The sequence below is a fragment of the Arachis ipaensis genome, chromosome B9 (assembly GCF_059453495.1).
Source record: "Arachis ipaensis isolate K30076 ecotype BB chromosome B9, ASM5945349v1, whole genome shotgun sequence".
NCBI classification, from domain to species: Eukaryota; Viridiplantae; Streptophyta; class Magnoliopsida; order Fabales; family Fabaceae; genus Arachis; species Arachis ipaensis.
The window spans coordinates 5,696,408-5,708,916 of record NC_142444.1 but is presented as its reverse complement, the minus strand read 5'-3'; the positions used below and the strand labels follow the sequence as shown (position 1 = coordinate 5,708,916).

At 30.3% G+C, this 12,509-nt stretch overlaps 1 protein-coding gene across 5 annotated transcripts; it reads right to left on the bottom strand.

Moving 5' to 3' along the window:
• Positions 1 to 240: 240 nt before the first annotated feature.
• On the bottom strand, positions 241 to 6,034 carry LOC107614781 (putative disease resistance RPP13-like protein 1). Of its 5 annotated transcripts, XR_015899303.1 has the most exons (6): positions 2,260 to 6,034; positions 1,942 to 2,016; positions 1,584 to 1,672; positions 1,280 to 1,384; positions 1,086 to 1,161; positions 241 to 775 (listed from the first exon to the last, which is right to left on the bottom strand). XR_015899303.1 is itself a non-coding variant. In XM_088498192.1 (1 exon), the coding sequence occupies exon 1, from the start codon at positions 5,891 to 5,893 to the stop codon at positions 2,231 to 2,233; it is 3,663 nt and encodes a 1,220-aa protein (XP_088354318.1). In that variant the 5' UTR covers positions 5,894 to 6,034; the 3' UTR covers positions 2,216 to 2,230. The 5 variants fall into 5 exon arrangements, 1 of the variants encoding a protein (XP_088354318.1); XR_015899302.1 differs by lacking the exon at positions 1,584 to 1,672 and having other exon boundaries at positions 967 to 1,161; XR_015899304.1 differs by lacking the exon at positions 1,584 to 1,672.
• Between the last annotated feature and the right edge of the window lie 6,475 nt (positions 6,035 to 12,509).

Here is a 12,509-nt window from a genome sequence, read left to right as displayed (position 1 = left end):
TGGCGGCGGTTTTCTAATTGTGTGTCGCGAAATTTTGATTTTGTGGCGGTTATACCATCGGTTGCTGGAAACCGCCGCCAAACCCAATCCCGACGCCCATATCCATGACGTTTCAGTTTGCCGCCGGCCTTTGATTTTGCGCCGCTAATCAAGAAGAAAACCGCCGATATTTTGCACCTCCCTTGTAGTGTACCTCATTCTCTAAGCTATTAATCTATACACTCCTTCACTAACGGACACTTGAAAAAAAAATATATCTGCATGAAATTTCTGATGCAAAAAAGAAAATCTTGGTGCAGAAAATATACATTTGGAGAACATGCAATAACTTCCGGAGAGAATAAAAACAAAATACAAGATGTTGGAACATCAATTCCATCTGCTATCAACCTCATTAATGACCCATACAAGGGAAATTTTCAATTTTCTACCAAATTATTGGGTCCTTCATATGGACAGACTCTTTCCTCCTCATCTTTGCCTTTTGTTCATGCAGACCTCATTACTCTTAACATATCCCAAAATCACTTGAATGGTTCAAGATTTACATGGAAGAAGAAAAGCTCTTCCTTCTTGAGTATTCAAGAAGTTTTCCTTCATTTGATTAAAAGCCACACACTAAAGACGCAGGTGATTTTCTAGTTTGAGACATTTTAGCTAGGTGCAACCAAGCATTGAATTGCTACAAGTTTTTTCCGCACCACATCGGCTAGCAGTTTCAATAGTTTCAGGCAAGAAATTGTACTGCTTTCAGGGTCTTTTGGAAGCCCAATACCTGTAGAGGAAACCAAAGTTTTTGATTCTCAAATTTACTATAAGAAGCATAATGACATAGTACCATAATTCTGGCAAATATAGGAAATAGAACATTTGTTTTACGAAAATGAAAACATCAACCTATGGAGCTAGCGCTGTGTTTATATACATATATTTGATGAATTTAATTTTTTTGCCAAAATTACCCACATCTGATGTCTTTCAGTAAGCACAACCAAGATATAATGGCCAACACACAAACAAGATGCTTGAAAGTGCGCCTTTCTCAAAGTCAATATACATCAAGGAAGGAAGCCTTTTACAAGAACCTTTCATTAGTTTATCATCGAATGCTTGCATTATCATATCCACGAAACGACATGCATCTTCTTGCAATCTTAGACTCTACATTTTAAAACAGAGATAAGTATAATTAGACAGGGACAAGGAACAAGTACGAGCAATGATGGAAATTTTAAATAAAGCATAATATCAGCACAAAAAGCTAGAAACAGTATGTAACCTTGATTATTTGCTTTCCTTGCAGCAGAAGCAAATTCTTTAATTGACATAGTGGGTGGTTCTAGAGATTCATTGGTATAGCAAGTTGCTCCATTCATAAATAAACCTGAACAAAGCAAGGTAGGATTATTCAGTCAATAAAAATGTAGAGACAGTGCAAGAGGTGGCTTTGCAAGACACGGACAATGCAATCAAAAACCAACATTTCATTTCTTTTTGCACTCAAAAACTATATAACATCTTATGAGTATGAGTATATTAGAGATTGTAGATATTGACATACAGAAGTATACTGGGATACTAACATTCAATTTTGGCAAATCAAAAGAGTCAGATGAGCAATACATATCGAATTCCATGAGCGCAAATCTGGAAGACCCAATGCAAGAATATGCTGAAAAACATAGAACCCGGAGACAAATAAAATCTAGGTTTAGACCAGCCTTTTACACACAGAATTAAGATAAATTTAAAATATACTTTCATAAATATTATATATAGAAAAATAGACTGGAGCACTTTTATCAAGGTGACAGAAATAAAAACAAAATTAAAATTAAAATAAGATGGCATAAGAAAAGTAAGCTATTTTTTCCTAAATGGTATGACTTTTCAGTTGTTACCAAAAAAGCAAGATAATCCATTTCATGAAGTATTGCCTACCCGAATGCCACTGACTCGCTTTCATTGCACACTACATGATGGAGCATGGATTAGGATCATAAAGAGGAGGCGGATCTGCAATAAACCATACAAATAATGTAAGCAATATAGAAGCGATCATGAAAAAGTTTACCGTTTTGTTATTTTCTAAGCATCTAATTTGTTATCCTTAAAAAATTGGAAAAAATGGCACCCATAAGAAATGAAAAGATAATAAATATTGACGTGGTGTATTAACAAGAGAATGAAAATGGTTGATGCAAACGATTATAATAGGAGAGCAGTGAGTTTAGGGAAGAACAGAACAAAAACACTTACCTGGAATGAATTGAATCCGTGGGTGTTCCATCTCTTCCAGCTTACGCCTCAAAGGACATTCTTCCCCCATGTAGATATTTTCTATGGAGGCAAGCCAATGTTTTTCTGTGATATTCTCAAGCTTTTCACACTGACCAATTGCTAAAGTTTTGAGAGAGGTAAGATGGTGAAGCCCCTTGCAATCAAGCGTCTCCAGATTTGGAAACTTGCGCAATATAAGACACTCAAGAGAAGCAGGAAGGCAACCCTCTCCTGGGAACGACTTTATATCAAAGCATGAGGCAAGCTTAAGATCGGTAAGGCCTTCACTCTGCAAAACATTTGATGTAATCCAACTCGCTAGTTTCTCGCACTCAATGACCTCAAGAGTTTTCAAACTCGGAGGGAGGCACTCCTCAGCAAAACAATCGATTTTTCGGCAATCTTTTATACACAGCTCCTGTAGGTGGGGCGCAGCCAACCCTAGCGACGACAAGGATACTAGACTGGGGCACTCTGAGATCCTTAAACAAAGGAGATTCGGAAGAGCCTGTGGTACCTCAACATGAAGTTTTTCCATGCTTTGGCATTCACTGATTACGAGTTCCGTGAGATTTGGAAAGCCCGCCATTGGAAACAACGTCAGTGAACCACACCCCACTACCTTTATCTTCATTAGCGACTTGTGTTGCATTTGCTCGGAGAATGTTAATTTTGAACAATGAGAGATTTCCAGATATAGTAACGGAGCCGGCAAATGATCTCCTGAAATTGATATGGCTGACTCACAGTTAATTATACGCAGACGATGGACACGCTGTTGGATGTGCGGTAGCCACTCCAATATGGAATTCGCCAGCTGGGTTCCTGAAATTTTTATATTGTGCGGTGCCATTCCCTCCCTCGGCCGCGAAGGCCTAGAATAACCCTCTACAACTAATTGGTGAAGCTTGGGAGCCCTCGGCAGCGGAAATGCAAGCTCTTCACATTCAACAATCTTAAGTTTCTCCAGAGCCGGAAGGTGAGCAGGCAGACCTCCCCTCAACACCGGACAACAACTTATTTCAAGGAATCTAAGCTCAGGAAAACCATCAAACTCATCAGGAAAATGCCACTCTCGCCAACCAGACATGCTCTTAATTTCCAGAGTTTCAAGAGATTCGAAGGGTGTCTTCTGTTGAAATGATCCATTTTTGTTGTTGTGAATCTCAAAATCAATTCTCTCCAACCCATCAAGATCAGAAAACTCCAGATGCCGTAAAAAGGGTAAATGTCCCAATGAAGGAAGCTCACAACAATTCTTACAACGCTTCAGACTCAATTTGGTCATATTGGAGTAGCAAGAAAGGCCTAACCAATCTGGGAATCTTTCACCTCGATAACCAATAATTGATAACTCTTTCAAGTTTTGATGAGGTTGTAACTTGTCAAGTATATCTCCTTCAGTTTGAACATCATCAATGTCACCATCTGGAAGCCAATTCAATTCTAAAGTGTTGATGTGCTTCTTGTTACCCATCTTTGCCTCCAAAACTTCACCGCTATTCTTGACATTCTCCAACTTGGAAATGCAAAATGAGCCATGGAGATTGTCCAGTGTTCCCAGTTCTCTTATCCCATTTTCTTCATGCTCGCCGACAATATAATCACTTAAGAAGTTTAGATGCTTTAACTTGCTCATTCCCTTCGGCATTTCTTGCAGACAAGAAGCTCCTCGAATATCAAGGTGACGCAGGTTCACAAGATCTTCCATGCGGCTGGGAAGCATCTCTAACCGAGCACAATTCTTTAACCTCAAAGTTTGGAGATTGTATAATTTACATATTGACTCGGGCAATGTCACAATAGGTGCGTAAGAGAGATTCAAGTAACGCAAAAGAATCAATTCACCTATTGAATCAGGCAATGACTCTATAAACGAGCGTTTAAATGACAAAACTCTTAAACACCCTAATTGTTGTTTTAAGAGCCAAGAATAGCTTTCAATATCAATTGATTGATCACGGCGAAGCAAAGTAAAATCTAAAAATGTTCTCAGGTGTCCTGCTCCATTATTGGCCTCTCGAAATAATTTGATGCTAACCACAAATTTTGTAGCATATGACAAATGACGAGTTTTGTTGTCTATCATGTGTTGATTGCAAAATTCTTTGCCTTTGAAATAGAATTTTCCAGCAAAAAACGTTGCTAGATCATGCATAAGATCATGCATTACAAATAACTTTTCATTAGTATTGGAGGGTTGAAAAAATGACCTTGCAACTAATTCATCAAAATATGCACAACCAACATTTTCTAATCCGTTGTTTTCCTTTGGTTGTAAAAGGTCTTCAGCCATCCATAACAAAATTAATTTGTCTTTGTCAAATTCATAATCCTCCGGAAATATTGAGCAATAAACAAAACACCGCTTTAAATGTGAAGGAAGGTAATGATAACTAACTCTTAATGCAGGACTGACATCTTCCGAGAGTTCCCAAATTTTACTATCAAGTACATTCTCCCAATCTCCTTCATTATACTTACTGCGCAATAAACCCCCAAGTGCCTTCACAGCCAAAGGTAACCCCTTACACTTTTGAACAATTTTTCTACCCATTGGCTCTAGAATTGCATATTGTTTAGAACCAGTAGAAATGGATGAATGCTTCAAAAACAGCGGCCAACAATGTTCCTCCGACAATAAACTTAGTCGATAATGTCGACTGTTAGGTGCGAACACAGAAGCAACATTTCCGCTACGGGTTGTTAGGAGAATCTTACTCCCGTTATTCCCATAGTGAAAAGGTTTTAGAAAATTCTCCCACGCGTCTGGTTGCTCATCCCAGACATCATCTAAAACAACAATAAAGGTCTTGCCTGTCAACTTCTTCTTCAAATCAGTCTGAAGTGAATCAAAGTTATCCGTGTTATGGGGAGAAGAATCTATTGCCCCTATTATTGTCCTTGTAACATGAACTGGGTCAGGATTTTCAGCAACACACACCCATGCTCTGGTGTCAAATTTTCCTATGACTTTGGCATCATTGTAAACCAATTGAGCCAAAGTAGTTTTTCCTATCCCACCCATACCCACAATGGGAATCACAGTTACATGTGATTCAGCATCGCAGGTATCATCTAACAACAATTTGATTATGTTCTCCTTGTCTTCGTCCCGACCAACTACGTCAGAACTAACAACGAGAGATGTGGATGGAATTCTCCAAGATGTGTCCAACTTGGCACTCTTTTCCAGTCCAAGTTTACCTTTTCGTCGTACAAGAGACTCTAGTTTGCCAACTATTTTTTCGATGACATTGACACCGCTATCTTCAATAATTGAATCAACAGGGCGAGACCAGGAAGAAGAGTTACCTGGAGTGGCCGTGGCAGCTTTAGTGGAGAGTTCATCGAGGAAGTCATCAGCCATGTAGAGAGCATCTTGGAGATCTACAAGCCACTTCTTCACTCTATCGTTACGGAACTGCTTCAGCTCAGCATCATCAAGCACAGGATCAACATCACACAGAATTTCATCCAACCTTTCAAGCAACTCCAGGACAGAGTCATTTCCTTCCAGGACAGAGTCATCTTCAAGTATTGAAGATAGCTTCTTTGAGATAGCATCAACAAAAGAAGAGAGATAAGCTCCACCTTCAAGTTTTGAAGCCATGATTCAAAATCAAGTGCAGCAGATGATGAGAAAAGAATGAAAGGGGTTGAGAGAAGTTGTTGTAGCTAGATCGATGTAAAGTATTCAGATCTCTGGGTTTTCTCAAGCAAAAGGAATCTCAAGTGTTTTCCGTTTGCAGAGCACAAATAATGAAGTAAAAATGTTCTTTGCTTTAGTAACTAGATTACGGTCGAGAGTTAAATTGACCAGTGATTCAGTGAATACCCAAAAATTTAAACTAATTTTGGGTTTACCAAAATTCGAACTTTTGACGTTTGACCTTTCAGATCTAGAGATTTAATACCATGCATGATACTACTCGTCCCAAAAACTTCAATTGATGGAAAAATGTAACACTAATGATTATATCTTTAATACTCTCTAAACTTCCATTGTACACATTGTATAAATATTCCATTGACTCCTCATATTTTCCCAAAAAAAAAAAATATCCTTTTCGATTTTTTATTTCTGTTTTTAGGAACTGATTAGCTCTTCTGTAAAAAAATATTGACCCTTTTTTTATATAGAGGCTAATCAGTCTCATAAAAATAAAAATTAAAGTCGAAAAAGATATTCTTCTATTAAAGGTCTCGTTATTTTTCAAAATAATTGTCATGAATTGTTTAAAGTCTTTCTCTAAATTAATTATATAATATATAATATATTTAAAATACTATTAGATAATATGTATTATGTAAGTTAATATTAAATTTAGAAATTAATTTGTAAAAAATATTATACAATATATTTATTTGACAATTTATATATAATTTAATATTATTATTTAATAAAAAATACAGAAAAGAATATATTTTAATATAGAGAATAATTATTTTTAACAGATACTTTGTAATTTAATTAAATAATTAATGATATGTATTTAATTTAATTGATTAAAAAATTAAAATTTTATAGTAGCATATCAAAATTAATTTAAATTTTGTAACGGATGATAAATGATAAATGATAATTAAAATAATAAAAATTAATTCAAAATTTAATAATTATAAAATTAATAAAATCATAAATAAATTGAATTATAAGTAATAAAAAAATTTAATTAAAGTTTATTCACCAAAATTTATATAATTTTTTTATTTTTAGTTTTTAAATTTTTACTTTTGTTTTTTATTTTATTTTTTTAGATTATATTTAAATATTATAGTACAATGATAAAGCTGTTAGATAAAATATAAATATGAATATTATTAATATTTTTGATAATTAAAAACGACATTCAATTTTTTTATTTTAGTTTTTATAAATAATGACAAAATGTATTTTTAATAATATTATTAGAACTAAATAATATTAAAAAATGTAAATTATTGAAAGGAAAAAGAAGTAATATATAAGCGATAAAAATATTATATAACTAAGAATATATAATTACATAAAAAATAGAAAAATAATAAATACAATTATACAACATTTAGTACATACGTTTTTAGCAACTTAAAAAAATTATAGTTATCAACCAAATTAAATTTTAATTGTGCAAAAAATTAGTAAAAGTAAAGAGCAAGAAAGAAAAAGAGATATGAAACTATGTGCGAGGCCGATAAAGAATATGTGTAAAATGAATGTTAATTTATATAATAAATATAGAAAGAGGAAAGTATCGTTTTTGTCCCCAACGTTTGGGGTAAATCCTATTTGTATCCTAACGTTTGTAAAAGTGATTTAATGTTGTCCTGCCGTCAATTACACATCATGAACGCTTTAGTTTGAGTTTAAAAATCTCTTCTTGAAGTTAGAATACAAATGTTTGGGATAGAATCAATGATCCACTCCGAAAAATAGCTCATCAAAAGTTGAAACTAATTCCTACAACATTTACATAATTTACTTTTCTAGGGACATAATTGAATCTAAACACAAATAGTGGGTATAATATTAAAATCGAACACATGCAAGTGAGATCTAATTGAGAATGAATATATTCAAGTGAGAATAATTGAAAATATAATCTGATTTGTTAGTATAATTGATAATAGGATAACATTGAATCACTTTTATAAACGTTAGGGATACAAATAGGACAATTTAAACGTTAGGGACACAAATAGGACTTACCCCAAACGTTGGGGACAAAAATGATACTTTACTCATATAGAAAATAGTAATGAATATAAAAAAAGAGAAGGAATTATATTTTAATTAAATTTATATCTATTAAAATTTCATTAATCGTAACAATATTATTTTTAATAATATTATTACCACTAAAGAATATTAAAAGAATGTAAATTATTAAAAGAAAAAAAAGTGATGATATATAAGCCACAAAGACCTCATGTGTCTTATAAATACAATTACACACCAAAAAAAAAAAAAAAAACTATACAATCACATAATTATCTAGTATATATCTTTAGCAAATTTAAAAAATAAAAATAATTATGGTCATAAATCAAATTCTGGTTATACAAAAAAAATTAACAAGAGTAGAAAAAAAAAAAAAAGTATGACCGAATGAAATTATATGAGAGGAAATAAAAAAACGTGTGAAATAACTGTTGATTATTTATATAGTAAATATAAAAAATAGTAATAAGTATGAAAGGAGAGAAAAAATTAAATTTTAATTAAATTTTTATTTATTAAAAAAATTAATATTAATATTAAAAGTATCTGTTTAACCTACATAAAATAAAAAGTAAAAAATATGAAAAATTAATATTAAACATCAATTTTGTAATGAAAAATAATGAAAACTGAGAAGCAATAAATTTGATATGAAATAATAAAATAAATTTTATAATTTAATTATAGTTCTTAAAGAAAAATAATATGAAAAAATATTATAATATTATACAAAGATATATAGGTTATTATAAATGGATGAAAGAATAAGAATTTTATGACGTATTATAAAGATAGAAAATTATTATGTTATCTAGAAAAAAAATTATTTAATAATATAGAGTGAAATTAAATGTCTAATAAATAATAATGATTGTAGAATTACTTTGTATTCTTTCTATAATATCAAGTTAAGGTGAAACACCAATTTTATAACGAAGAATGAGAAGCAATAGACTTGATATAAGATAATAAAACAAATTTTATAACTCAATTATATAATATTAAAAAAAATTTATGAAATTATACAAAAATTAGTTATTATGAGGAGATGAAATAATAGAAATTTATGGTACATTGTAAAAATAGAAAATTATGTTACCTAAAAAAATTTTATATATGTAGCAATATAGAAAAAATTAAATGTTTAAGAATGATTGTTGAATTATTTTGGACCTTTTTTTAATATGTTATATTATGACATTATATAAAAATAGATTATTATGAGAAGATAAAATAATAAGAATCTTGTAACATATTGCAAAAATAGAAAATTATGGCACCTAATTTTTTTTATGTAATAACATAGAGCAAAATTAAATGTTTAAAGATAATTATGAAATTATTTAGACTCTTTTTTAATATATTATAAATAGATAGATATTTGTATAGTGTTAAAATATGGATAATAAATAATTGATAAATATTCATAATATTTGTTATAAAATCGTTTATTTAATTTATTTCTTGCGTCATTTTAGAAGATTTCATTACCAATAATCTTATTTCTCAACATAATAATAAGGAATTGTTTCTTTCAAAGATTTATCATTTATTTATCGGCCTGGAAAAAATAATAATGCTATATACTAGAACAGTTTAGCGTATATAAAATACTTATGGTGAATTTATAAACTAAATTGAAAATGTATTAAGGTTAATTTATTTGATTAGAATAAGTATCCGTTTAAATAGGTCTATAATTAATTTTTTTAATTTTAATTTATAAAAAATTATAGTATTAATATTTGGTACCATTTTTAAAATTAAATTATAATTTTTTAAAAAATTGTTTAAGTGCTTACAGAAAATTAAAAAAAAATGTACTTTTTTATAATAAAAATATTTTTATCATTTTTTTAAAATAAGAAATTTTATGACAAAAAAATTAAACACAAAATAACTTATTTATAAACTACTTTTAATATAAATATTTATTGTTTAAACTATGTTTTTAAAAGGAGTTTAATTAAGTTATTTATCCAAACTGAGCTTAAGTAGTTTTCTCTTTTTATTTTTGACTTAAATTCTATCATGTATTAAAAAATAAACCAAAAATGCCTAAGGAAATTTTCATTTGCTGTAGAGCAACCATATAAAAGGAATGTTATATGTACAAGTTTTTTTTTACAACTAAATTTAATCAAATTGATCTAATTATAATAAAAATCATTCTCAAAATGACACGCAAACATTTTCATTAATGCACAATTTAAAGAGTTTGCACTACATGTACAAGCATTTTTACATTTTTTACTATACACAAATTTTTGTTAGAGAACATACAAATTTTAAAGCATAACACCCAAATTTTTAAAGTATAGCACACAAAAATTGAAAAGTAACACAAATTTATCGATATAGCACACAAATTTTTGTTACACCAAAATTTATGTGTATATTCTTTTATTGAATTCTATTATACCATACTATATCACATGTATAAATCAAATAAAGTGAAACAACGCACACATCCCTTCATTTTCACAGCACACAAGTAATCGAAGTTAATAGCTTGGTAGCTCATATTATTTTAACAGATATCATTAAACATATTTTAGTTTATCATAGCACACAAATATTTAAACGTGGCATACATTTTTATTCATGATAACACACAAATTCACATTTATTGACTAAGATCATCATAAATAACTATAATCAAGAAAAGAAAACACAAATATTGAGTATAGAAAAATAATACAAGTAATCGAAGTTAATTGTTTGATAACTCACACTAATTTGTCAGAAATTATTAAACAAATTCTAATTTATTACAGCACACAAATATTTAAACATAGTACATATTTTTGTTCAACATAACACACAAAAGTCCACATATAGCACATAAATATTAAATATAGAAAAATAATATAAAAAGCATTGGTATCTTTCCAATTTCACTCAATAAAGGAGATACATACAATTCTTAAAAAAAAAAATTAAACAACAATAACATCAACAATAAGAAGACATTAAAAAAAAGAAGAAGAAGAAGAAGAAAGTGACAGCTGCAGCAACGGCGACGACGATGGAAAGAAGAAGATAGTGGCAGCGACAGCAGTGACAACGACGATGATGGTAACAACAACAACGATGACGATGTTAAAGGAGGAAGAGAAGGAAGAAGAAGAGCGTAACTGAAGTTTAAATTTTAATAACTTGGTTAACTTGGTTAATGAAAATACTTATACACCTAACATTTTTGTAATTTAATATTAATTAATTTAGAGGAGTGCTAGGGACAAATAACTTTTATGATTTGTAGCTATTAAGTAGTCATCAATGATTTTTTTTTAATTGTGTGAGATTTTTTTTAATGATATGGGATTACTCACTTTTTTTTAATGGTTATATACGAGTCAAAATTTAATAAAATTGCTAACTCCTAAAATTTTTCCATTAATTTACGAATATGAGTTTTAGTTGAATTTTGGGTAATTTCGTTTACACCTCTGTACCTTTTTAACACTTCTTTGTGGCAGATGCAATAATTTAAAATTTCAATGATTTGTGGCACCTTGGATCCACATGCAATAATTTAAAATTTCAATGATTTGTGACAACGTGGGTCTACATGCAATAATTTATCCCTTTTGATAATGATAATATATATAGTGGAATTTAGTAGGACCTTTTTTATTTTTCTTCTGCATGATGCCACTTTCACCCGTACTACTATTTTAGTTCTACCTGGCTGAAAAGTAGGGGTGTTCACGGTGCGATTTGGTTCGATTTTTTAGAGAAAGTCATTCGATCCAATTAATTAATTAAATTGCGATTCAGTTTAGTTCGGTTTTTTTATTAAGATCATCCGAATCAAACCAAACCAATTAAAATCGGTTTGGTTTGATTCAGTTTTTCAATCAATTCAAACAAAAACATGTCATACTATTTCATAAAGTGATAACATTAAAATTGTAGTATACAAGTACACCATAACTAACAAAAGTCTTGATCCAATAAAATTCAATGACAAAAGAAATTAAAATACGACAATTAAAGAAGTTTAAAGGTTCAATAGTCAACACAACAAAAAATAAAAACAAATTTCCAGCAATAGATAGCCATTTTTTGGTGTCCTCTCCAACAAAACAATGAAACTTCTTTAAGCAAATCAACTTGAAATCAAAAGATAGTTACATAATTAATAAGAACAATAATAATTGGAAAAAGCACTTGATCATGTCACAGGTGAATCTTCACCATCATCTCGTAGGACCCATTCTAGGGGCTACCTTATTCAAACAATGTTAAAATTCTACAACTGAAATGGTCTAATACTCCAATCAAAAAGGATCCACACACATAGACCACTACAACCTTTATTTAAAGTGCACTTGATTTTATGATTAATTTGACCAATTATTTCAAAAACAAGATTACAACATTAACCATTTTAGTTGTTAACCTGAAACTTACTTAACAGACCTATGATCAAGATATATGAAAAGCACATACGAAACCATGCAGTTAGATAGAGATGAGTTTAAGTAAATAGTTACCTTCCAATGCAATGGCGAAGTCA